This window comes from Populus trichocarpa, chromosome 2, assembly GCF_000002775.5.
Source record: "Populus trichocarpa isolate Nisqually-1 chromosome 2, P.trichocarpa_v4.1, whole genome shotgun sequence".
Taxonomy (NCBI): domain Eukaryota; kingdom Viridiplantae; phylum Streptophyta; class Magnoliopsida; order Malpighiales; family Salicaceae; genus Populus; species Populus trichocarpa.
In genome coordinates this window covers 3,686,206-3,711,991 of record NC_037286.2, presented here as the reverse complement: position 1 = coordinate 3,711,991, position 25,786 = coordinate 3,686,206, and the positions used below count along the sequence as shown (strand labels likewise).

The window sequence follows — 25,786 nt, the reverse complement described above, 5'->3', positions numbered from 1 at the left end:
AAGAAACATCAAGAAGAACCAGACCCCATGGTAACTTGGCAGTGCACAGCACAGATAGGTGTCGTGTCACTTTCACCTCTCGAAGAATCCATCCGCCATTGTTGAGCTTTCTCTCACCACAGAAGTTTAATTTTGAAAGCGAAACCAAGCTCAGTCTGCAGGAACACGAAAGGGCCTGTGGATTGGATTGTTCTTCAGGTCACTGTCTGGATGACCGCTGTTTCACGCTGGGAGTAAAAAACAACTATACCCGGGCCTCTTGATTCAAGCACTGTCTCGGTATTTCCTTTTTTGTTGATAGAATGATTGAGCCCGGTGATCTGGGTGATGGGAGTAAATGCTGTGATCAGGACATTAATTGGAGTTTTGTTTTTTTGGAATCCTGAAAATATTAATTTTTGAAGTATTTGTAATTTAAAAATGTATTAAAATAATTTTTTAAAATATTTAAATATTATTTTTAATACTAAAACATAAAAAAAAAATATAAACCTTTTCAAAATAAAAACAAAAACATGTAACTCGCATCCCATGTGTCGGTGCATTCTTTTATTCCACCATCACTAACCTACCCGATATTCAAAATATCCCTCCGTGCATGTCCAATATATTATTATTATATAAAGGTAGATGATGGATTGGATCTATCTTTATATATATAATTAGTTAAATATTTAATACGTTTTTTATGTTTTCGGTTGTGCTTGTTGTATTTTTGTATAATGTCAGATCGGCTTTGTAATTTTTTTTTATCTAAATTGATATGATTGTATTATTCATTTTAAAAATACCCTTTAGCTATACAATATGTAAGTTTATTTTTAAAAAAATCAATTTCTTAAAAAGAGTTTTAATGTTTGAATAATTTTTATTTTAAAAAAAAATTTGACCAATTTTATGAAAATATTCTATCGTATCCTTGTATATTTTAAAAACATTTTTGGAATGAAAAATATAACCATGTCAGTTTAAATGAAAGAAAAATTGACAAAATATTAAAAAATTATATATTATTATATGATTTACCTTTGCTATACCGCGGGTTAGGTTATTTTTTTAACATAAAAATTTAAATTTTGGATTCGATAGATTATCCTGGAAATCAATAAATCCATCCAAATTTTAAATTAAAAGACAATATTGTTTCGGAAAAAATTATATAACCATTTTAAATTAATAAATCATCGAGTTGACACACCATTAAACAATGATTCTAACCACAACGAAGATTGTTCACCTCTAGAGATTACCTTTCATTATCTGCGTGCTGTGCTTTGGTTTTTTTTTGTGGTCATAAGCACCTCCTTGCCCAGCACGAAAGATCAAATATGGAATTCCCTCGACAAACTACAGGTGTGACTTGACAGTTGATCGGAAGCCCTGTGCCCTCTGGCACAGAACCACCGCGGGACCCGGTGGGCTCAATGTTAGCTGTTTTCACCATTAAACATAATAAAATCAATTTATATAATCAGCTTGTGATTTTCCCTTTTCGGTCTGACTTCGTGGTCTATGGTACCATTCACTAGTTTCACATCAAAACAATTGTGGGCATTTTTTTTATATTATAAGATCCATCCTGTAATTTTTTTTATTTAATCTTAAAGAAGTGATCCATGTTTGTATTGGTACGTCCATAGAAGTTATTTTCTTGATCCCTTTCTTAAAATTTAAACTCAGAATTGATAGCAGAGATAGAGAATTAAATTACCAGAAAAATTAATGTAGCATAAAAAAAATGTCAGAACCCGTACGCTCCATGACCAAAAAAAAAGCGACAAGTTTTATATAAACAATGTAATTTTTCCTTTAGGGAACAGAAAGAATACGAAGGTGGTCCTGTCGACTTAAGTTTGAACTTTTTTTAAAAAAAAAATAATCAATGTTAATAAATGGATGAAGGAACAAAGTATACCATAATATTACGATAGTACGATGAAATAGAAACATCAATGTCTGGGTTGTTTTTAAAATTATTTTTTATTTAAAAATATATTAAAATAATATATTTTTAAAATTTTATTTTTTATATTAATATATCAAAATAATCTAAAAATATTAAAAAAAACCTCCAGCCAGACCCCACAACCTTTGAGATGGCACCTCTATGTATTATTCGATTCCAGTGAATAATAATTCTTCTCGGAAATAATTTGTGGATATTGCTGATCAAATAATAATTTCACCATTTGAGATTGAAAACAAAGATTTGACGAATCACCGAATCTTCTTTTTTCAGATCAATCCTTCGCCAGTTTTTTTATTAAAAATATTTTATGAATACTCACATCTTCATAACATGATTGTAATTGTAAATGTAAATGTAAAATTAACTAAAAAATTAAGAGAAAATAAAACTCTTAATTGACTATATTCTGGTGTAAAAAAATAATTTAATTTTGATGTTAATGTACTTAACTTAACGAGGGGAGTTCGAATTTGAGTCTCTAATGATTTAAGAAAAAGTAGATTCATGTAAAAATAATAATGGCTTGGTTGGGTTTGATTTTTTATTTTTCAGGCTAATTAAGTTTGTTTTTCCCTTAAAATTTAGGCTATTTAGGTTCTAAGAATGTTTTTATGTTACTATTTGCAATTTGTTTTTAATTATTAATGCATTGAGAAATCTTCAAAAAAAAAAAAACACATATGAATATTCAACAAGGATAGAATATATATATATTGTCAGTTTTTTTTTTATTATCAAGTTCTTTCACTGTTTTCTCAAAAAAAATTATTTTTCATATAATCACATAAAAATCATTGAATTATTATTTTCTTATTATTTTTTTTAATTGATTCAAAATCATATTAAGTTTTTATTTAAAAAATCTCGCTTGTAATAAAAAGCACACATATTTTTTATCCAAATAAAAAGGAAATACACGATTTTTCATCTAAATTTAGGCCATTTGAATTTATTCGAATATTTTTTTAAAAAAAAAGTCTTTATAAGAAAATTATATTGTTAATAAAAAAAATCGTGATATTATAAGAAAATGCACAAAACTGAAGAAATGCAGTTCTGCTCAAGAATTTGAATCATGAGTGTGTATTTTTATTGTCAGAAAATATAAGCTCCGAGAGTGACTAGCGACATGAGGTGGGAAAAAAAACACAGTAATTACTAAAATGCAAGATTTTATATTTTTATTATGCTATTAATAAATGATTAATATTATGGCTGGCGAATACAAAAACGACACCAAACGACACGTCCGAAAGCAGATTGGAAACAACTTATGTTCCAGGGGAAGAGACAAGACTGACAATTCATGAAGGGTGGCCTGGCCTGGCCTGGTCTCCATTAATAAATACAATACGCAGTTCATTTATTTTTTAAAAAAAACAAATATTGAAATATTTTTTAAGATTTTTTATTTTATTTTTATATTAACACACTAAAATTATTAAAAATACTGATTAAAATTTTTCAAATAAATTACATTTTTAAATTGCAAAAAAAAAAAAAACAGAAAGCTATTGTTATCCTAAACACTATGTTACTATTTGTTTATACGGTTATGTTATGTGTTTTTAAAAAATTTTATTTTTTTCTTTTAAATTAATTTGTTTTAGTATTTTAAATTATTTTAATATAATAATAATAAAAATAAATTTTTAAAAATAAAAAAATATTTTAATATATTTCTAAATAAAATTCCATTAAAAAAATAAATAAATAACTACCGCCACGTTAACTAACACTGCCTCCTTAGAAATACCACAATGAACTGACCAGAAGAAGCATAACCCCATATGCCCTGAAACAGCTGTTCTACTTGTTGACAGACCGAGAACACCAGCAGGGACAAAGTTATACAGACCAGTGACCCATAGACCAACAACTCCGTACTCCGTAGTTTCATTAAACCCCCCAAAAAGCTTTCTTAATGCTTTTTATCTGCTTTCACGTTTTGTTCTCTTTATTTTTCTTTCACTTGTGATGCTTTCTTGCTAATCTACGAGGTGCGTTTACCCCCCCCCCCCACATTGAACTTCTAGTTTTGATTTGGTATTTAATTGATCATAGCCATAAATTGGGTTTTCTTCTCAGTGCATTTCATTGGGTTTTCTTCTCAGTGCATTTCATTGATTAGTGCGAATGTTTATGAGTGATGGGAGTTTGTTTATAGTCTCTATTTTGTTGTTTGTTATTATAATTGGGATGCTTGAGACGGCCCTTTTATTTTATTTTTTATGAATCTCAGTGAAATGTGAATTCTTTCAAATTAGTTATTCCTGTAGGGATTAGTTGAGTGATTCAAAGATCATTACCATCAAAACTTCATCATTGATTGCTAATTTCCTGTGATTATCAAGAGAAATCGTGTCGAATTATTATCTTTATGTGCATACAGTAATTTTTTTTTTGTTTGTTTCCGCTATGCTCAGAGTACCTGTCTATGGCTGTGTCAGTTGCACCTGTTGAGAGCATGGCATCGTTAAGTAGTGATCTGTTCTATGAGATATTGAGGCGTCTTGATGGCCCGACATTGGCCAGTGCAGCTTGTGCCTGTGTTGCGTTCTGTTCCATTTCAAAAGAAGAGAAATTATGGGAAAATGTTTGTTCTTCTATGTGGCCTTCGACCAGCAGGGAAGATGTTAAAAGTTTAATATCGTGTATTGGTGGATTCAGAAAGTTTTATGCAGATTGCTTTCCGCTTATTGTTAACAAGGAAGTGACTGAGTATCAATTGAACGATCACCTAGAGTATCCTGAAGAATGGACTGAGGCTGAATACTATGGTGATGTTGATGAATTTGAGAGTGTTGCACCATCAGATTTTGTGTCGATTGTTGATATCAGGTACAAGGATAGAACGATCTGTTCGAAAGTCCTGTGGGGCATCCCTAATGCCAATGAGTTCAATGGTTGGTTTTACAACTGTCCGTTTCGTATTGATCTTCTTACCTATGCAGCCAGAGATGATGATAATGACGGTGAAGTTTTTCTTTCGGTTTCTGATGGTCTGCCCCCAATTTTATCAATGGAGAAGGAAAGAAAGGATGGAAAGCTATGGACGGAGCTTCGTGATGGGCTTCGGCTTAGTTGGATTGTTGTTAACAAAAAAGTCAAGCAAGCTGCTAATCTTGCTAGCTGGAGCCCTCTCGGTGGGCAAAGGCATTGGCCTACAGACAAGGATTTTGTAATACGCTTTGGATCCGTGCTTTCTGCAAAAGGCATTCTTCCATGCCAGGTAGTAGAATGCATTCTTATCATGAAGTTTAGAGTGATCCATGCCGAGGGAGAGGGTGTTCAGACAACTCTCAAATTAACAGAGCTGAGCATGCAGTTGGAAGACATGGAAGGCGCTCATGTCAATGGAAGAAATAGTTTGAATATTCTCAAAAAAGCATTGAGCTGCCACAGGAGCAAAAACTATAGTGAAGTTCTCGAGTCTTGTCATTTGTACTCAAAAGCTCAGAGCGAGTTAAAAGAGGAGAAGATGAGAAACGAAAGCAGGTTAGATAGACTTCGTATAATAAGCGGCATTGCTGCTTTCCTCACATTCTGGTACTACATTTTGTGAGACTGAAATGCTTCTGTTATTGTGACCACTGTTAGCCTGATCTCTAACAACTTTCGAGACCTGTACCTTATTTGATGTAAAGATCAATTTTGTTTCAGCTAATAAAAATTACTGATCTCATTACCATGGTTAATTTGTGAACAAAATCTGCTCTGTATAAATTTGTATCAAAAAGCCAGTACCGGAAGCAGCATAACTCTCCATGACGTTACTGTTCAGTGATTGTGGAGAATGAATCGATCTTTAAGACTTGGTACAGTATTCTCCAGCTTGAGTCTTATTTCTCGATGCGTGGCTAAGCCCATCGCCTTTTTTGTTTTGTTGGACACTGTTCGCACCTCTTATCTCTTGGTCTTCATAACTATCTTGTGAGCGATCGTATTGCTTTATTTTCCCAGCTTTTTTGCCCTATCTAGTTCATGCTTTTTTGAATAAAACTGAACGGATAACATTGCTAAGCGTGGCAGAATGTGAATAGCATGACCTGACACAAATGTTTGTATAAAAACTACGTATAAAAAGTTTGTTCGACGATCATTTTCCCATTAGCTTTCATCACTCAAAGGCACGTCTCTCTCTGTCTCCTCCTCCTGTGCTAACTGCATGATCATTGCTTGCTCCTCTTTGCAAAAGCGACTGATGTTTACCATTATGCAAGCTGTGAAAAAAGGGAAAAGGCGTTGTTAGCCTTTTCCTTTCGCAATCTCTGAAATAATAGATTTGATAGCTTAACTAAATTATCATTCATCATATCCTATCTTGCAAGTTGCGAAATTAAAACACGCTTTAAAAGATGTTGGTAGTGGATGAAAATGGTTAGCCGGAACTTGAAAAGTAATGCCAAAGCTGGCTTTAAATAGCTCGGAGCTATCACCATCACTATCATCATTATTTAATACCCATTCTACTAGATTTTCTTTCTCTAATCAATATTTCTGTTCCCTTTTTGAGAATTTTTCTGATTAACATCTAGCTTGTATGTCGTACAACATTTCTCCAAGTGACCCAGAAAATCTACCCTGATCCTACTTACTAAGATCACACACCATGCCCTAATAGGCAGACCTAAGAAATTGAGCTCAGTGACTCTTTTTGACCATTTAGATTTTAGGCAGGATATTGACTTCCAAGCTCCGGCAACAGTTATTTTGAGCGCTGAGGTTGCTGTAAACGAAAGCAAATATGTTGCCAGAGAAAATGCTCCGCTAGTTAGGCTCTCTGTTATGTTACTTTCTATTTTGGTTTCCGCATAAAACTTTTTGTTTTTATTTTTGGTTTGGAAGATATAAAAAACCAAAAACCAATTTTTAAAATTTTCAAAAACAGAAATTTTATGATGTTTAAACCATAATAAAAGAGAAAATATATTATCAAAAGTGATGAAAATATTTTAGGGATATTAAAAGAAAAACATATGCCTTTTCCAATAAAAATATCAAAAAATAATAAAAAATTTTTCCTCAAGAATTTCAAAATAAAAACACTAACCGAAGGATATCGAATTAAAAACAAAACTTATTGGTGTGGTGATTTCACGGTATATATAGACTCAGTATATTATGAATGAAAATAGTTTAATGATTATTTTTTCCTTAAAAAAAAGTCATTTGCTATGCTAACGGGGACAATTTTGTGATTGCACAAAGACCAATAGGTCATTATAATATTTATTGAGGTCAAAAAGGTTCTTTTACTTTTTAATTGAGCAGTGATGGTTATAATATCCTTGAAATCAAAATAAATCTACATTTGCTTAAGTGGCAAGTTTGTCTTTTTTTGTTTAAAAATGCACATTTAATTTATTTGGTTACCCCTTGAATAAAAAATAAATAAACTTCGGTATATGGGCTTATTCGTCTTCTTTTAATGTGGTTGTTTTGTAATTATAGGTTAAATACAGGGGCGATTTCATATTTTAAAAAAAGCAATTAATATCTTAGAAATAAATGCACAATGAATTTGTTTGGTTACCCTTGAATCATAAATTTTTAAAGTTGGGAAAAGGGGCTTATTTGTCTTTTTATTGTGATATTTTTGTAATTATAGGGTCAAGACAGGGCAATTACATATTTTACCCCAGCGCTTGAGACCGTTACGCATGCTTAAAGTGACGCGTGCGATAACATTAAGAGGTGGAAATTCTGCAATAACAACGGCATTCAAAAGTTCACGGAGACCTCATTCATAAGAGGTAGAGTGTGTAGTGGTGCGTGCGATAGTTTGACTCAAACGATATTTTCTCTTTTTTTTTTTTCTCTCGCTCTTCTCCGAGTTATATTGGCATTTTTTAACTATTTTTTTATCTCTATCCTTCGACACTTTAAATTCTATATTTTTTTTCCAGTTTCTTGAAAAATTATCACGGCCTCATGCATGGGTTGCGTATCAGCAAGCGCACTTGGGTTCACTTGGATCATCTCTTTTCTTTTTATTTTTGAATTTCTTTGTTAGGTTCACGGTTACATTAAAATGTATCTTCATTGATTTTTTTTAATAATTTTTTTTATCATGATCACTAATTTTTTTTCTTTTTAGTTCTATCCGACATCAAGTTATATAAAATAAGCTTATTCGATGTAGCTAAGTCTATAATCTAAAGGGTGATTATTTTTTGCTTTTTTAAATACATTTGCGGTCTCTTAACTTTTTTTTACACTCGGTTTTTTTTTTTAAACGGTTCACGGTACTAAAAGCCCCTAAGGTACTAAAGGGTGATTATTTCTGATTTCTCATCGAAGATGGGCCATGTTTATATCAAAGTGGTCTGAAGGCCCATTAGAATGGCCGAAAGGTTGTTGTTTCTTTCTGATGGGTATATGTTTTGCACATTTTAAATTTTGGGCTTCAATGGTGGTGATGTCGGCCCATTTATACACCGACATGCCCATCGCTGCTACTTTCAACTCTGAATGTTTTTTAAGTCACCATGGTTAGCAGCTGAATATCAAGTCTAATCTTTTTTTATATATAAAAAAATTAACAGCAGTTGACAGTTGTGAACCGTGAGAATAGTTTTTAAACTCGGCCAAGAAACCGCCCCTCAAAAAAAAAAAACAATTTATTTTCATGACACCGAAGAATAAAGGAGAAGTTTATTTTCGGATATAATTTTCGGAGAAGTTTAAACTTTCTGAATCCATAGATCAACTGCTCTTTTAATGAACGAATTATAATTATCTGTAACCAAATCTCTTTTAATGAAATCGTTTTGGAGCCATAGGAGTAAGCTTTGAGTGATGGAATGGGTGCAGGAAATTAAGAAGTTGTAATTAAGAAACCAATTACCTCGGTGAGTATGACATGACGTGATTGATGGATCTTAAAATTTAAATAAAGTTGGTGTGTTGAATAATTAATTAAGTTTTTAGTTTAGATCATCTGATTTATTTTTCTAATTAAAATATACGGAAAAGTCTAGGTGGTGAGTAATAATATATGATAAGGTGATTATCAGCTGTGATAATAGTGGATAATGTATGGTAAGGTGGCTGATAGTTAACATCGGTAAAGAAAAAAAATTATGAATGTTACGTTTTTAAAGTCAATAATTTTATTTAAAAAAAAGATGTGTTAATATTTTAGAAATATACTCTGAAAATATATATAATGAAGGTATTAAAAATAAAAAGATTATGAAGTTTTATTTTAAGAATTCATGGTGTATTTGGAACTTATAAATCATATTTTTTTTATATAAAAATATAAAATGTAATTTTATTTTTATAATATTTTAAATTATATTATACTCAATATAGTCATGAACGTGAAATACGGAGACATCCGCTTTAATTGACCAATTCATTGAATGATACATAAATTAATATAAAAGAACCCTTTTCTTTTCAGTTGCAAGAAGTTTCCTAGCAGTGGTGAAGCAAACTAGGGTGCTAAAAAGCAAAACAGAACATCTCCCCTCCCCTTCTAGCCCCGACTATGTCAACAACTCCCCTGCCCCCACCGCACCATGAGTAAACGAAATTAACATGAATCTTAAGCATCCTTGAAATAGAAAGTGATTAACTGATACAACCAGAAAAAAAAAATTACATGTAGTGAAGAACAGAGGGAGTAAGATTGGACTGAGTTCTACAATTTTTCCTCACAGATGTTAATGGCTCGAGAAAGGGAAGAAGAAAGGAAGAAGAGGAGAAGATGAGGAAAGGTCGGGATAGAAACCCCTAAAACAAAACGGAGTGGTTTTGTTAATTAAAAAAATATATATGCCGGGTTTCACCCGTGTTATACTGGGTCACCCGGATTCATCCGCGTCAAAAACAAGTCTAGTTTTTACCAGTGTAAAACCCGATCAAGGCCTTAGGTTGACCGGGTTCTAGTCAATCTGCCGGCCTGTCCGAGTTTTATTACTATACTTGTGAGGGTCATAGCACAGTGTACGGGTGTTCATTTACCAGTCAATGGATGCTCTGCTCTTTAATCATGGATGTTGCAGAGGGATTATTGTTGGAGTTGAAGAATCACAGCACGTACTAATTTGGCTCGGAGCACGCTAATTCATGGAAGATTTGATGAATATTTCACCCTCCTATATAGAAAATAGTTGAAAATGAAAATTTATTATATCTATATGTGCTTAATGTAGATTAAATCAAATATACTTGAGATGTTTATTGTATAAGATATTAACCGTTTAAGAATAATATAAATTATATTTTAAATATTATTTGATAATTTTAGTTTTTAGATTAAAATAATTTTTTGATATAATATTAGAGTTTTAATAATTAAATAATTACGACTTTAAATTGTATTTTTTTTATTTTTTTATAATTAAAATTAATTAATTAATAATACAAAATAACATGATTTATGCGAGTTCAAAAGGCTTTCATATAAGAAAGTGTGTTAAAGACTAATATAAATCATATATTAAGACTTCACCTAACAATTTAAACTTTTAAATTAAAATAATTTTTTACAATTTAAATTTTTGAGATAAAATAATTTTTTTACAGTAACAATGTATGAACTCAATCTACCAATCACTTAGATAATTTTAAATCCAATTTATGTAATAGTTTTTTGTACCTAATTTCTTAAGATATGAAATAATTTGTTGACTCGATTTTATTTTTTTCGTCGTACATATGCTCTTGCCATATCAGGCACAATTTGTTTTAGTGTTCGTAATTGTATTTGCATATATTTTTTAAAACTATCTGGCTTAAAAAAATTTAAATTAATATTTTTTTAATAATTTATGATAATTCTAATATGTTAATATTAAAATAAAAAAAATAAAAAAGGTATTTAGATATATTTTTAAAAAAATATATCTTATACAACAGTATAAAATACACACTTTATCCTATCACTATCTTTCTACATCAGCGGTGGTCTCGAGTGCGCTAATTTAAAAATGAAACGTGGCATAAGAGCTAGACGGCACTCAGATCGGTGGAGAAAGAGACTGGTACGCCTCATAATCTTGCAGTATATGGTGTGAATGGAGTCTCCCATCTTCAAATCATCGAACCTTTGAGATACGAATTTATTCTGGGGATGGTAGATCACATCTTGAAAGCTTTACTCTCTCCTAATTTCCATGTCACTCGACATGTCAGTTTTTAGTTTCTTGTGACCTTTTTACTTCATTAGCTTCAAGCCGTTCACGGTGCCATCATTTGACTAGGAAGTGGGGTTTTTATTCTACAATATCTTCCAAGATTTTCAATTTCTTCGAGAGGGAATGAAAGGTGACGAATCGACGATAATAATCGAGGTAAACGAGTATCTTGATCTCTATTTTGATCTAGGATTCCCCGAGTTCACAGAGAAAGATGGCAGGCACATCGATTCATCTTGCATTGTAATAAGACTGGCTAGTGATTTTTCATACAATAATATCATGAAATCACAATGAAATCTGTACTGCAATGCCATTTTTGAAGCAAATAATGCAGGATTCTTGATCACAATCCACATTGCTGATTTGAAAAAAAAAACCTTTAAATAAAGATGAAGGTGTAATATCAAACAATTAAAATCCTTCAAATAAAGAGGGAACTGAAAAGTTAAACAATCTCATTTTAAAAAATAAAATAGTTAAGTGATATCGTATAGTTTATATTATTTTTTAATATATTTTTTTAAATGAAAATTTTTTAAACTTGAAATTTAAAAAATCTCACCACAACCTTGTATTTAGTTTTATAAAATAAAATAAAATTAGTAAGATTTAAACTTGTGACTATAAGATTAATAAGATTCTGAAAACATGTTAAATAATCATTTAATAAATAAAATTTAAATTATTAAATACTATTTCAGAATATAATTTATATTATTTTTTTATACGAAGCAACATCACATTTTAATTATATATTTTTATTTAAAAATGTATGTTTTAACTTTGATCAGGCTAAAAGGATAGAATTAATATTGAAACTAAAAAAAAGCCCATCAAAAATACAATTAACAGAAAAATGAAAATAACCATCAAGTAGATGTCCAGTAGTAAGGGTTTGAGATTAAGGAGTTTGCCCCTGTAGTTTTAGGTCCAAGTCCTATAATTGTTAATATTGATAATTACAAGAGATTTATTTAGTTATTAATTTTAGAACTCATAAAAATTAATCAAGATATATACAAGCTAATTCTAACCGTCTAAGTGAATAAAAAAAAATAGAGAAACGAAAACAAAGAATACCATCATGAAGCTGCTTTTGGAGCAACAATTTCAATAAAAAGAGTCAATTGTTATAATTTGTGGACCTAAATTTGCTGGATAGTGGATATGAAGTGGAAGCGCGAGAAAGAATCCTAATAGATGGCACGGCTAGCTTTTTGTTGGACTTTATTTTATACACTCGAGGTAATACAATACAAGGATTAGCGTGAGTGAGTTAGGTCGGCCCGGCAGAAATGTTGGATGGGAAGTCTGAGAAAACACCGGCCGTACATGAACTCCACTTACAAAGCAGCACGTGTAAGCCCTCGTAATGTTCCTACACATGGCAGCTGAATCAAGGGGTGGAGGGTTTATTTATATGTGTTTTTTTTACTGCACGTCTTATCTGATTAAATTATGTTAGGAAAATAATCTCGAATCAGCATGTTATTTCTCAAACGTCAATATTTATTTTGTTGACCCGAGTCAGTTAGGGCATGATTGAAATTGAATTCGAATCCCAAAAGTTCGACGTCTTGATATGGTCGGCAGTGGAGAAGTAAAATCCTCGGGAAGAGTGGTTTCAATCAATTTTGTGCTGTTATTGATTTGAATTTTGCCTTTGGCTTCGTGATTCATTGCCATCTCAAATCTCTGCTGACCAGCAACGCCGTCCTTGGAGGCTGAGGATTAGGATGCTGATGACACAAACCATGATGCTAAAATCCTCTGCTGTTAGTCCCATCAAACAAAAATTTAAATATTAGAATCAGACCATGTTAGAAAATTGGTTTCTGCAAGATTATGTATTTGATTCGATGCAAATCTCTCTTTGTTATGTGATGAAAAACTAAAAATGTATTTATTTTTGTGTTTAAAAAATATTTATTTTTTTGTTTTAATTTTTTTTAATATTTTGATGTGATGATGTAGAATAAATTTTAAAAATAAAAATATATTAAATGTAAAAACTAGAAAAATCACAATAAATTAAAAACTAAAAAAAAAAGAAAAACGTTGAAAACTCTAAAAATGTGATGAATTGTAAAATATGAAAGAAAAAAAAAAAACATGTCATAAGCCCGCACGGATAGGGTTATGTCCATGGAAACAAAATAAGTTCGAAGGACATGGATTTTCAAATTCTTTATTAGTTACCAATGTTTATTTTACATCCTCTTATGGGTTATTTCTATTTTTATTTGAGTTTTATTTATTTATTTTCTATGGTTTTTAATTTTCTTTTTTTAAAAAATTCTGTCTATAATTTGATCTTTCATGTTTTGCAAAGTTTTTTAAAGTTTGCTTATCGTTTTATATTTGGAAACTTTTTTATGGTTCAAAAGACATTTTTTTCCGGTAACAAGTACGAGGGTATATGAGAAAAGTTATCGGTGCATGTTTACACATGAAGTGAGTTTTTTTTAAAAAAAGAAAAAAAAATATACATACATATGAAAAAATATACACTCAAAATATAAATAGATGAATATTGTACTGTTACTACTTGTTTTAGCTTTAAAGAGAAGAAAATTTCGCCACGGACTTTCCAAGGGTAAATTTGAGTAACTAATCCGCCGTCTGGTGGTCTGGTATATAAAAAACTTGAGATATTTACTTTGTTAGCTAGAATAATATAATGATTTTTTTTATCTCTCAGCTCAAAAAATTTAATATTGGTTATTAGATGTATAAAAATCTTTTTACATGGTTCAACTGTTGTTTTTAAATTAAATAAAATAATAAGTTTTTCCACACATTAATTGCATGATAAAAAAATCAAAATAATACTAGAAGTAACAAATTTAAACTCGATGTAAAGAAGTATTTTTGTTGTTGTGATTTAAGTTAGGGACACTTTGATATTTGATCAAATATAAAATATAATAAATAATAAAATGCATGATAAAGCTACAAAAATACCATTAAAAATAACATGAGATCAAGGGGTATAATTTGGTTTTTCATAATGTTTTTTTTTAATTACAAACTCTACCCATAGACAATTTTGTATGTAGATAAATAAAAAAATGGGTGCTCATGTATGGCACTAAGGAGTGTGTGGAATATGCTCCAACCCTTCAAGTGGCACTTACAATACCTCCCAACATATAAAAATATCCTTTCGTTGTGTTATTAGAATTGTTCTTATGTCTTCTTCTTGTTGGTGCGGCATCTGTCTCTGTTGATGGTTCAATTTGTCACAATTAAATCTTTGTTTTTTTAAAAAAAAATTTCTCTCTCCTCCCCCAAAAAATACAACTTGACCTTCCTTGTTGTTGATGGTGTTTAAACTTCAATCCTTATTCTTTTGATTTTAAATTTTTTATATTGATCATTTTATTGAAGTTTTATTTATTTTTAATTTCATCCTCCAAACTCAATTTACCAGATATGTTATTCTACAATTTGGTTCTTATTTTTTTTTTCTAATTTTTTTTCTTGCCCATTTTATAAATGTTTTATTGGTTTTTCAATTTTATTCTTAAATTCAAATTGATAGTATTATATTTTTTAATATGGTTCTCATTGTTTTGATTTCGAACTTCTTTCTTGACATCTTGTAAATGTTATTATTTTTTTTTAATTTCACCTTCAATCAAAAACACTGTTTTTAATTTTTTATGTTAATTCTGACCCTTATTATTTTAATTTTTTTGTCCTTTTGCTAAATTGATTTTTCTTTTTTACTCCATCTTTAATCAAATAAGAAATTAATTTTGTGTTTCAATTTTGATCATTATTGTTTTAATTGCTATTTTTTTTAAAAAAATCCTTTTGTATAATTGAGATTTTATTTTATTTTATTATTCGATACTTGATTGATTAAATATTAAATTTTATAATTTTTTTTAGATTCAGTGTTTAATCAATAATTTCATGAAAATGCTATGCATACTCGTGGGTTCATTGATGAAATTTTTTATTTATTTTTTAAGACAAAATTTTGTTAATATTTACAGTATTCCTTAAATTTTTATTTGAAGATGTTGAGTGTATATCCCCCATTAGAACTCAATCAAACTTGAAGAAAGAAAAGAAAACGAAAGGAAAAGATCTTTAATAGCTAAACAAAGTTTTGCAAAAGTGCTAAGTTTCCCACTAAAATCTTTATCAATCCTGACCTTAAATTCCAAATCGAATTGGATTCTCAATGTTTTGCTATCCTTAGCAAGTATGTGTTGTCATGGTATTAAACTTAAATTAGGTTAATATCTTGATAATGGATTGAAACTGAGAGGGTGTTCGTAGTTGTTTTTTAAAGTGCTTTTCATTTGAAAATACATCAAAATGATATTTTTTTAAAAAAAAAAATTATTTTTGATATCAGCACATCAAAATAATATTAAAATACAAAAATATTAATTTAAAATAAAAAAAAAATTCAAATATTTTTAAAAACGTTTTTGAAATATAAAAATAATTAGGGTAGATTTTAAAAATATATTTTTTAAAAATCAAAATGATATTATTGTTTTTAAAATTAATGAAATGATAATCGAGTTTTTATCACGACAAATATAAATCGATAAAGTTATTGGATCAATCTAAATTTTTAACTGAATTAATTAATTATTTTTTTCCAGCCCGAATCAGTACATACTCGTTTAACCCGGCAGTGACAGTTCAAGTTACAAAACAATGTGTGCTGTGCGTGCACATACGTGGGACTCTCGAAGCGCGAGACGCACAAGGATCCGAATTCTGCCAAACAAATCAACTCATTTAAATTCTTAATCAGTCCAATAGAGAAATCCAAACGCGTCAAAAATTAGCAATCAGACTGAAAGGGAAAAAGGGTAGATTTGTCACTTAAAAATGTCCGGACCGCACGGCAATATTCTTGTCATTAGCCACCTTCTTCGATCACGATCACGATCACGATCACACGGTCCCTAATAACGAACAAGCCGAACTCCACCTCCACCCCTTCGCTCTTATCTTATCAACGCTCTTCACAAGTCACGACATGTCCCCCTCCACCTTCTTCTACCCTTCTTTTCCTGTAAAAAATATTACACTAATAAGTTTTAAAAATGTTTTAAATATATCTTCAAATAAAAAAATATAATGTATTATAACACCAAACACACATGAAATGTGAAAGAGGACATGTACGGTGAATCCAATTTAATTGGATACACATGAAAGGATTTCTTTAGCAAGTACATGAAAGTATGAAACTATCAAGGTTAATGCATGTTCCTCGAGATTCAAAAATACTTAATCTATGCCTTTCATATATCCAACAATACTTGCAATAATGATATTTGATGGTAACAATGAACTTCTCTTTGGTATAATTGTATGTCTAAGAAAATCACTACTCATACCAAAGATAAAGAAAAAGAATTACGGAAAGAATATTACAAAATAATTTCTTACCTACTTGGTGGGGTCAAAATTTGTTATTAAGCGGGGGAGAGGATGAACTTCTTCCATGATTTCACTGGCTAGTGGCTAGTGGCTACTGGCCTCTCCGTCCACATCAAGTTCTAACCTCATCTAGCATGGGGTCTTCCCCTTAATAAATAAAGAAAGCAGAAACGATTTGAATGCTTGACAAGTTACTCTGTGTGTTCTCATCTTCGTGTTCATCGACCATATAGTTTCTGCCAAAATACCTTTCTATCTTTTCCTCTTTCACCTTGTGAAAATCGTTTTAGATTCGTATATTCATTCGTCTCGTAACGATTATCATGGCATAGATGATTTCATTTTCTCTCTTTCCTTAACCAGAGACTAGGAGAGCTAGACCCTAATGAAAGCCGTTTTTTCCATTAATGCTTTCTTTATATTTCCTGATGATGCTACCCCACCGCCTTTAAAGAATACACCTTTTGTACTATCTTTGAAAACCATACATTAGCAATTAGCAATATACTCTATAACCCAATGTGAATCTTTTTTTTTTCTTCAAAAACAATGCCCAGCAACACCACCACATCTTCTGCTACTCCTCGAGACACAATGACCCACTTGGATTTCTTCAAGAAGCTCAAGAGATTGAACCCTCTTGAGCCTTCTCTTGGCATTCTTGGCTTCTTTTTAGTCACCGTACTCCTCATTTGTTGCTTCTTTTACTTGGATTATAGGAGTGTGACTCGTGGCCTTCGCCACCATGGTATCTCCTGGTCTGGACTTGTTGTACCTTCTTCATCAGAATTAACTGGCGGAGATAGTGGACGGCTAGGATTTCTTGATAAGGGTGGTGATTGGTGTGATATTTTTGACGGGAACTGGGTTTGGGATGATAATTATCCTCTGTATCAGAGTCAAGATTGTTCCTTTATAGACGCTGGTTTTAGGTGTTTAGAGAATGGTAGGCCTGATAGCTTCTACACCAAGTGGCGTTGGCAACCCAAATATTGCAACTTGCCCAGGTATTCCTTTCCTTTCCTTTTCTGTTTGATCTGTTTAATTGGTTTTTTAAACTTTAAGTTAATTACTGATAAATTGTGGAATTATTGTTGTGCTGTGTTGGGTTGCTTACAGATGAGAAAAGGTGCTAAATTATAATAGTTGTATATTAGGTTGGGTAGAAAGCGGTTTTTTCATAATCTTTGGCGTCTTCCAATTGAAGCGTTAATTAATGATGTTTGTAAGAATGATATTATGGCACATTTCCTGGAAATCAGCATGCAAATTCCTTTCTGTTTGGTGTCTTGTTGTTAACTACCTTTGTCCATATCAAATTAGTTTTTATCCCCTTTTTAGGAGTTAGACACCACACTTGCTTGATAACAAACTCTAACATAGTTTGACAGAAAAAGTGGAAGTTGTGTTTGGCTCCAGAACTTCGTGAATGTGTTTCTATTAAACACTAGCCAAGTACCTTCTTTTTGTGAGAAAATTTATTGTTTAAATGTTTCCTGGTACTAGCAATCTCTTTTCTTGGAATGACAATTACAATTGCTCTGAGAAAAGCTTATCTGGGCCCCCCTTCTTTTCCTTGAGACAGATTCGATGCAAGGTTGATGTTGGAAAAGCTGAGGAACCGGAGGCTTGTATTTGTTGGAGACTCAGTTGGAAGGAACCAGTGGGAGTCCCTCCTCTGTATGCTTGCCACTGCTGTTCCTGACAGTTCTATATATGAGGTGAATGGGAACCCAATTACAAAGCACAGAGGGTTTCTGGCGTTCATGTTCAAGGACTATAATTGCACCCTTGAATATTACAGGGCTCCATTTCTAATTGTACAGGGCCGCCCCCCTGCTGGAGCTCCGAAAGAGGTGAAGTTGACTTTAAGAGTGGATACATTGGACTGGACTTCCCCCAAGTGGAAAGATGCAGATGTTCTAGTTCTTAACTCTGGCCATTGGTGGAATCATGAGAAGACCATAAGAGGGTAAGTACAACCTATGCAATTAGGTGTCCCCAAGAGCTGGTTCTTGTGTCAATGTGTAGTGTGCATGTAGTTATTTTCAACTTTTGGCATCTTTGAATCTGGAGAATACTAGATTGGAGCATAATAACTATTCCTAGCTTTTAATCCTAAACGGTCTGCATATATGCATAAATAAGACTATTGGAGGGTAAAGACATCCTATCTGATTTTGTACTTTGCACTATAGGACTAGGATATATCATATGAGCGTGAAGATAAATTTTATATAGCCTTTTACAGTAGCTCGTATGCTTTTACCTGCAGATGCAATTTTTTCACGGTTCAGCAACTTGGGGTTATAGTGGAAAAAAAACTTTATTATAATGTGGTTTAAGTTGGAAAGCATGTCTAAGATGGCAATGCATCTGCTCAATTATTGAAATTTAGGCCTCAAGGTGACAAGTTTAGATGAAGGAAGGTACACAATAGTCTCAATCTGAGGGTTAGAGGGTAAGATAGGATATCAGATCACTCCAACCTGATGACCTGGTTCTTTTGTATGTGTGCATGTGTGTGCAAGCGCGCGCACTTTGATTTTTTGACTCTTGGCACTATAGAGCTAGGATAAGACCACATGAGCGCAAATAAATTATTATATAGCCTTTTACCATTGCTGGTCAGCTTATATGTGCAGATGTGTTATTTCTCAGTTCAGCAACATGGGCACATGCACAGTTCAACTTGGAGAGGAGAGCATGTTTAATATGGCCAATGAATCTGCAAATTATAGAAATTTAGGCCCCATGGTGACAAGTTTAGAAGGATAAAGTTACATACAGGTTGTTTGTTCACATTGTTTCAATCTGAGGGCTAGAGCCAGAAACATATATGCATTTTATTTGCTGACAAGATGAGGATGTGTTTCAGTTAGCCATGGATATGGTAAAATTTATCAATGATGAGATTATAGATCTTTTCCATGCCATGGATTTACTGCAGAGTCTGCTGGGACATGCATCTCCCTATTGAGCTTGAAGGGTACCAACATATTGGAGGAAATTCTTCGGTGTTTGTTCAGTTGCATCTGAGATGGCAGGTGGCATTGTAGATGTAAATGGAATATTTTGAAGGATGCGCGCATAAATTGGGATAAAATAAATGCTAAATATGAATCCGATACAATTGGTCCATATAGCATGCTTGAACATGGGTGATTAGACCACATTGGAAGATTATTCTCAATTTGTTAAGCATGATGACCTATGAGATGTCCCTGGAGTGTGTGAGGGTGGGGAGGTGTCCCAATGAATCCTCTTACCATTCTTAAGCCAAAGTCCAAAGGTGTATCTTGTCCGCATTGCTATATCAGTGGGTTAGGATGTGCTTTTAGCCTTCAATTTGAGCATGACATTCAGACCAATGATTGAGCTTGATTTATGGACGAAAAAGGAAAAATGCGAGAAAATTTTTATCTTATTTTCACTACAGTGCATACAATCACCCACAAGTACCATTTCCTTGCAATGAAACCACAATCTTCTTGTTGCTGCTACCACCAAGTTGACCTGCATTTCATTGCATTATTCCCTCATTGTAACACCATCAGGTGATTTTGCTTTATTTTTTTCCCTAGATTTAACAAAGGGAACATGAAAATTCTGTTTGCATGCTTTTGTCAGTTGTCATTTTATGCTGTACTTCATGTAGGAAAAGGCAAGGACAGAAATCAGTTCATGCTATAATGTTGAAATGATATTTGATCATTGAATTTATGTTATTTATTAGGGGTTGTTACTTCCAAGAAGGGGAGAAAGTAAGGATGGAGATGAGTGTTGAAACTGCATATGGAAGATCAATCGAAACTTTGATTGATTGGCTTCACACTGAAGTAAATATGAGCAAGACTCGAGTCTTCTTTCGAACCTATGCTCCTGTACATTTCAGGTTTCTCTCTCTCTCTCTCTCTCTGTTTATTTTTTAAAATTTCTGCATGGGTACTCTTTTTTTTTCATGAACATTTCAAAATATATCCAAAAGTTACTCTTTCTCGAATATTTCAACTGCCAGATCTTTCCTGAATGCTTATTTGTCTATATGTACTCTTTTGATTCTTAGTCTCAAGTTTTAGAACAGAATAACTTCCTCTGGAAAACCTGAACTCTTTCCATGCTATAATGTGAACTAACACTTTTCAATTCATGAGTTACTTGAGATGATTCCTTTGCTCCAAAATTGCAATTCCTCCGCATGCTTGCAAATGAAATTGTTTGTGCGTGTTTATCTAATACATTGGCTGATGTAACAGGGGTGGCGACTGGAAGACTGGTGGTAGCTGCCATCTGGAAAAGCTTCCTGACTTAGGCTCGGTGCTGGTTTCACCAGATTACCGTTTCAAACTATTCTTTGATGTGTTATCAAAACACTCAAATGAATCACAAGTGATGAACTTGCATTTGTTGAATGTGACAAGCATGTCAGCCCGGAGAAAGGATGGCCATGCATCCTTATACTATCTTGGACCAGGTAGTGGTCCAGCCTCCCTACACCGTCAAGACTGCAGCCATTGGTGCCTGCCTGGTGTACCTGATTCCTGGAATGAGCTTCTTTATACACTTCTTTTGAAGCAGGAGTTGGTTCATGCACAAGATTTAACAGAATCTTCTCAAGCTCCTTTTGTGACCGCTTAAGAAGTAATCTGTTTGGACCAACATGATTAAAGAACGGCAGTTCATAAATCAAAGGTTGCAGTTTCCTCAAACATATCAGCAAAGTCATCATTTGCTGAGTTGGATGCAGTGCTTTGCTTCTAGACCATCCATTTAATCATCAGTTGCCTTCAGCAATCCTTGGCAAAATTTAAGTTATACCATTTTTCAGTGAATTTTGTTTTCTGAATGATCGGGGACAGTTCACAGGCATCGTGATAAGAAGGCAAAGTTGATAGTTGAGAAGAGATATACACAAAGGCATGCTTTTCTTTTTGTTATACAAGCTGTATTCCTTGGACAGAACAAAAATAGAAAAAATCCTGATCACGCCGCTTGTAAATTGTATATGCAGAGCAAATGCTGGAAATTTTACAGTATGAGAAATCCTTAGTTCAGTCTACACACCCTCGGAATCTGAGAGCTTTCAGCCATGGTAATTCTTAAAGAATGAAAAAGAATTCAGGGCATGAAAATTCTTGAAGTATATATGCTATGCTAGTTTTGGGGGCTTTTATTTCCCTATTGTGCCCTTGAAATTCTTTCGGTTTCTTGACACAGGCATGGAAAAACTCTCTACTTAAGCAAGGCAGTTATGCATTAAGGATTTGGCTGGCCAAACATTCGTACTTCGACACGAAAGAGTCAACTTGTGAGTCATTTGAGCCGAAAGCATGGGGCATTATCACTTCCCTGTTAGGTGCTCGCTGTGAATTTGCTCTGCAACTTGCAGTGTGTATTTATATAATTATCTGATAAGCAAAATGGATCCTGCTATAGCTGATTTTGCGAAGGAGATTGAGGCTAAAGTTGGGCTTTGATCATTAACGAGGGGAATGCCCTGTCCTTTTCCCCACTTGAAGTTAATCCATTAGCGTACATTCCTCTAATCTCGATGAAAGGAAACGCCACTACATGCTCCCTTGATTTAACAGAAGTGGGTGCCACTGCCATTTTTTGGTCAATCATGGTTGTGTAATTGTCAAATAAAACGCGGAAACATTCACGCACAAACAGGCATAATTGAAGCTTTCCACTCTAGAATCCAAAATTGGATGAACAGGTTCAAGAACGAACAAGAAAAACTGATCTGCCAAAATAAGAATGATAAAAAATGATAAAAAAATAGAGGGGAGAGGAGAAGAAAAACCTTCGTCAACCAAAACAAGAATGAGAACATCGAAGGGGATAAGAATGGACTCGCTCTATGGGGTGTGTACATATATGCTAGACAAAGAAAAATCTTATCTTGTTGAGAGCCATTTTGTTTAATCAGTAGATGGATATTGCTCATATCTAATTGTGCAATCATGGAGCACCGAACGAGCCCCTATTCGGCTTTGACAAGTTGCAAACATGGCCGCACTAAGACATGTTGTGCAGTCTGAACTGTTGAGGTTCTGAATCTATTTACAAGCACCGTGAGAAGCATTTGGATAAGGATAGATGATGCGGTAGTCAATGAACAATTTTTTTTTTCCCTTTTGGTTTTGTCAAATTTTTTTTATTGATTTCATCTTCGTACTGTTAAATTAATGGTAGCTAATTAGATTATATCAAAACAATTCTTATACAATTTAATTTTAAACCTGGAATATGCAAGAAGTTAGGCCAATAGATTTTTTTATGTCATTTTCGTTAATTTTTCTCAATTTTATCATTATATTTTTTTTATCGGTTGACCGGGTTATTTTTTGATCAGCTAAGTCGACATGGTCAAGTTAGGACAACTTCTACGCAGTTTAATTTTAAACCCGAGTTAGGAAGGGATTTGAATTATGAGGTTTCAAGGTTCATCCACTCTGGTGGATTCAAAAACAATGTCAAATTGTTCTCAATGACTTGCATATTTTTTGTTACTTTAAAATTAAAAATTATTCTGACCCGCAACATAACACAATCTTATAAACTAGTAACAAAATATATTAAGAGAGAAGAGTGAAATCCACAATGCTAATTATTGTAGCTCTAGACTCAATGAAAATGTGAATTGCAATAATGGAGTTACAGTTTTGCCCCCCATGGAAAAAACATTTGGTCTAATTGATGAGGCAATACGTTCTTTTTGTTAATTTTTGAACAATTAAAATATTAAATTACCATTGGAGAAAAAAAATTAGACCTGACAGCTAGGAGCATTTTTGCCGTTTTTGTTTTAAATGCACATTGAATTTACTAAATTGCCTTTGAAGTAAAAAAAAATGCTTTAACTTTCGTCCAGGATTTTTTTTATTTTTTCATTTTCACCTTGGTTTTTTTATTATTAAGTAGGGTTAGGGGCATATTTTTACTTTACTCTATAATAAATATTTTTTAAAAAATAGTTGTCAAGTGCTTGCTTGCGTCGGTGCATAAATGTTGGTCGTTATTTTTGGACAGCGTGTGTGATGTCTCTTGGTGGTCAAATGAGGGCTTTTGGGACAACGTTCGATTCATCTCAGCAACCCTTCTAGCCCTGGATGATGCATGTAATCGATGGATGTCCGGTTTGGCACTGACAACCCCTTTTTTCCTCGGTTTTCACGCCCGACCCTTTAGATTTTCAAGCTAGCCCCTCAATTTGTGTTTTTCTTCGGATTTGGTGTCTATTGTTTTAATTTTTAAGTTTTTGTTCTTGGTCCTTTTGTAAAGTTTTAATTTTCTTTTCAATTTCATCATTCAATCATAATTTGACAATGTTGTTTTTTCCACTTTGGTCCCTATTCTTTTGATTTCTAATTTTTTTCTTAACCTTTTTGTGCATTTTTTTTTATTGGGTTTCAATTCCATACCTTAATCCAAATTTATGGTTTATTATATTTTTCAATTTGATCTTCATTCTTTGATCTTTTTTGTCTTTATATTAAAGTTAATTTTCCTTTCAATTCCACCCTTTAATTCAAAAAATTATAGTTACTCTCTAATTTATTTTGAATCCTTTTGTATAATCGATTTTTTTTTTTCAATTTCATCATTTGATGTTTCATCTGCAAAGGATTGAGTTTCACAGTTTTTCTATGCATGATGCTTTCAGTTTAATGACCCGGGTCATTGGTTTGAAGAGTTAACACAAGTTGACATTTGTTTTGACTTATTTTTTTTTCCAATTTCATTGTTCGACATTAGTGTTTTTTTTAAAAATTGGTTTTGTGGTTTTTTTTTTTTATATATCGAGTTATCTTGATCTTATGACTTAGACCATGTATTTTACAAGTTAACCCGGGTTAGCCCACCCCTTATTACCTAGGTTACTTGTCTATCACACTACCTCAGGTTAACTCGAACCAGGTTTTTTTGTCTATTTTTTATCCAATTTTGTACTTCTAGTTTTTTTTTAATTTTTTTTAATCTTTTTACTATCATTGCCTAATTTTTTTAACGTTTAATTAAAATAAAACCAACTTATTAGACTTGGTTGAGACTATAACTTTAAATTGTTGATTTTTTTTCTTTTTTTTAAACGTGATTACAACATCTAAATATCGTTTTATAGGGGAAAAAAATGCAAATCTATAGTGTAGTGCAAGCCCACGTCTAGTTTACACTAATACCAAAAGTATCACCCTTGGAGTACATCCTAGAGTTGCAGATAATAGTTGTTATATTCGTATCATGAACACTTTTAACAATAATGCACCAGCCAAACCCAACGAAGTTCATTTGATTTTTCATTTCAACTTTCATTGGTTTCTCCATCATTTTTGCAACAAATGATTTCAATCCTTATATGATGCAGGGGGTTTTTAAAAATTATTTTTTCTTAATCATTTTTATCCTTTTTATTTAGTTTAGGAAATTAAATGATATTTTTAATATTTTTATTTTTCCTAGTTTATTTAGGAAATTTATTGCTTTTCCTTTATTTTTGGATTTCATGGTTTATTTATGTTAGTTTTTGGTTCTATTTAAATATTTGTAAACCTTTTAGAGTAGCAAAATACTCAAAGAGAAATATCCAGTAATAAAATCTTGAAATAGAGTTTGTGATGTGACCATATTCGATAGAATTTTATGTTGATTGTTCTTATTGTTTTTCTTGTGTTATTTATGTCCAAGTCAATTGGTATTATAACCCAATGATTTCTGGTAGTTAATTATTTTGTATTGTTGAATAATCATAATTAGAAAAGATGGTCACAAAATAAGACGTGCTCATATAGGAAGGAAATATGAGGTTTTTCTTTGAAAAAATACGTTCAAGAACTGGTGATACAAGACATACAGAGAAAAATTACAAAATTAACATGTCAACTAACTATAATAAACATGCAGGTGCAAGTTGAAGAATTATTCCGTCGATTAGCGGAGTTGAAGAAGAGAAAATTAGAGGATCATGAAGACAGTGATCATATATCCATAACCACTTTTGAAAACCCGTTTTAGAAGTATAAACAGATGAGACAACTTATTGATCATGATGAGTATCTTAGAGATTCTTGGTGATCCTGTTTACGATGAGATAAGTATAAATTAGTATTCTCCATCAATTTATGATGTTTAGTTTGATGATGATTATGTTGACAATAATAGCATAAATAATGATAGTAATGATAATGATAATGTCATTAATAATATCCTCATCGATAAGTTATAGGTTGAGTGCAAAGAGAAT

At 32.2% G+C, this 25,786-nt stretch overlaps 2 protein-coding genes across 3 annotated transcripts; both read left to right on the top strand.

The window, feature by feature from the left end:
- The first annotated feature begins 3,712 nt into the window (after positions 1 to 3,712).
- LOC7480703 (F-box protein At2g27310) lies at positions 3,713 to 5,667 on the top strand. The gene is made up of 2 exons (XM_002302084.4): positions 3,713 to 3,969; positions 4,396 to 5,667. Exon 2 carries the CDS (start codon positions 4,407 to 4,409, stop codon positions 5,532 to 5,534), a length of 1,128 nt encoding a protein of 375 aa, XP_002302120.1. The 5' UTR covers positions 3,713 to 3,969; positions 4,396 to 4,406; the 3' UTR covers positions 5,535 to 5,667.
- A 10,968-nt stretch (positions 5,668 to 16,635) lies between these two features.
- LOC7468711 (protein trichome birefringence-like 10) lies at positions 16,636 to 21,598 on the top strand. Of its 2 annotated transcripts, XM_052450625.1 has the most exons (5): positions 16,636 to 17,546; positions 18,125 to 18,511; positions 19,490 to 19,582; positions 20,276 to 20,434; positions 20,796 to 21,598. In XM_052450625.1, the coding sequence occupies exons 1-5, from the start codon at positions 17,089 to 17,091 to the stop codon at positions 21,175 to 21,177; spliced, it is 1,479 nt and encodes a 492-aa protein (XP_052306585.1). In that variant the 5' UTR covers positions 16,636 to 17,088; the 3' UTR covers positions 21,178 to 21,598. The 2 variants fall into 2 exon arrangements, with proteins under 2 accessions (XP_052306585.1, XP_024451422.1); XM_024595654.2 differs by lacking the exon at positions 19,490 to 19,582 and having other exon boundaries at positions 16,642 to 17,546.
- The last annotated feature ends 4,188 nt before the right edge of the window (positions 21,599 to 25,786 follow it).

Coding starts and splice junctions, on each gene's coding strand:
- LOC7480703 (XM_002302084.4), top strand. CDS start 4,407: ATGGCTGTGTCAGTTGCACCTGTTGAGAGCATGGCATCGTTAAGTAGT.
- LOC7468711 (XM_052450625.1), top strand. CDS start 17,089: ATGCCCAGCAACACCACCACATCTTCTGCTACTCCTCGAGACACAATG. Junction 17,547..18,124: donor AAATATTGCAACTTGCCCAG/GTATTCCTTTCC, acceptor TCCTTGAGACAG/ATTCGATGCAAGGTTGATGT. Junction 18,512..19,489: donor CATGAGAAGACCATAAGAGG/GTAAGTACAACC, acceptor GATTTACTGCAG/AGTCTGCTGGGACATGCATC.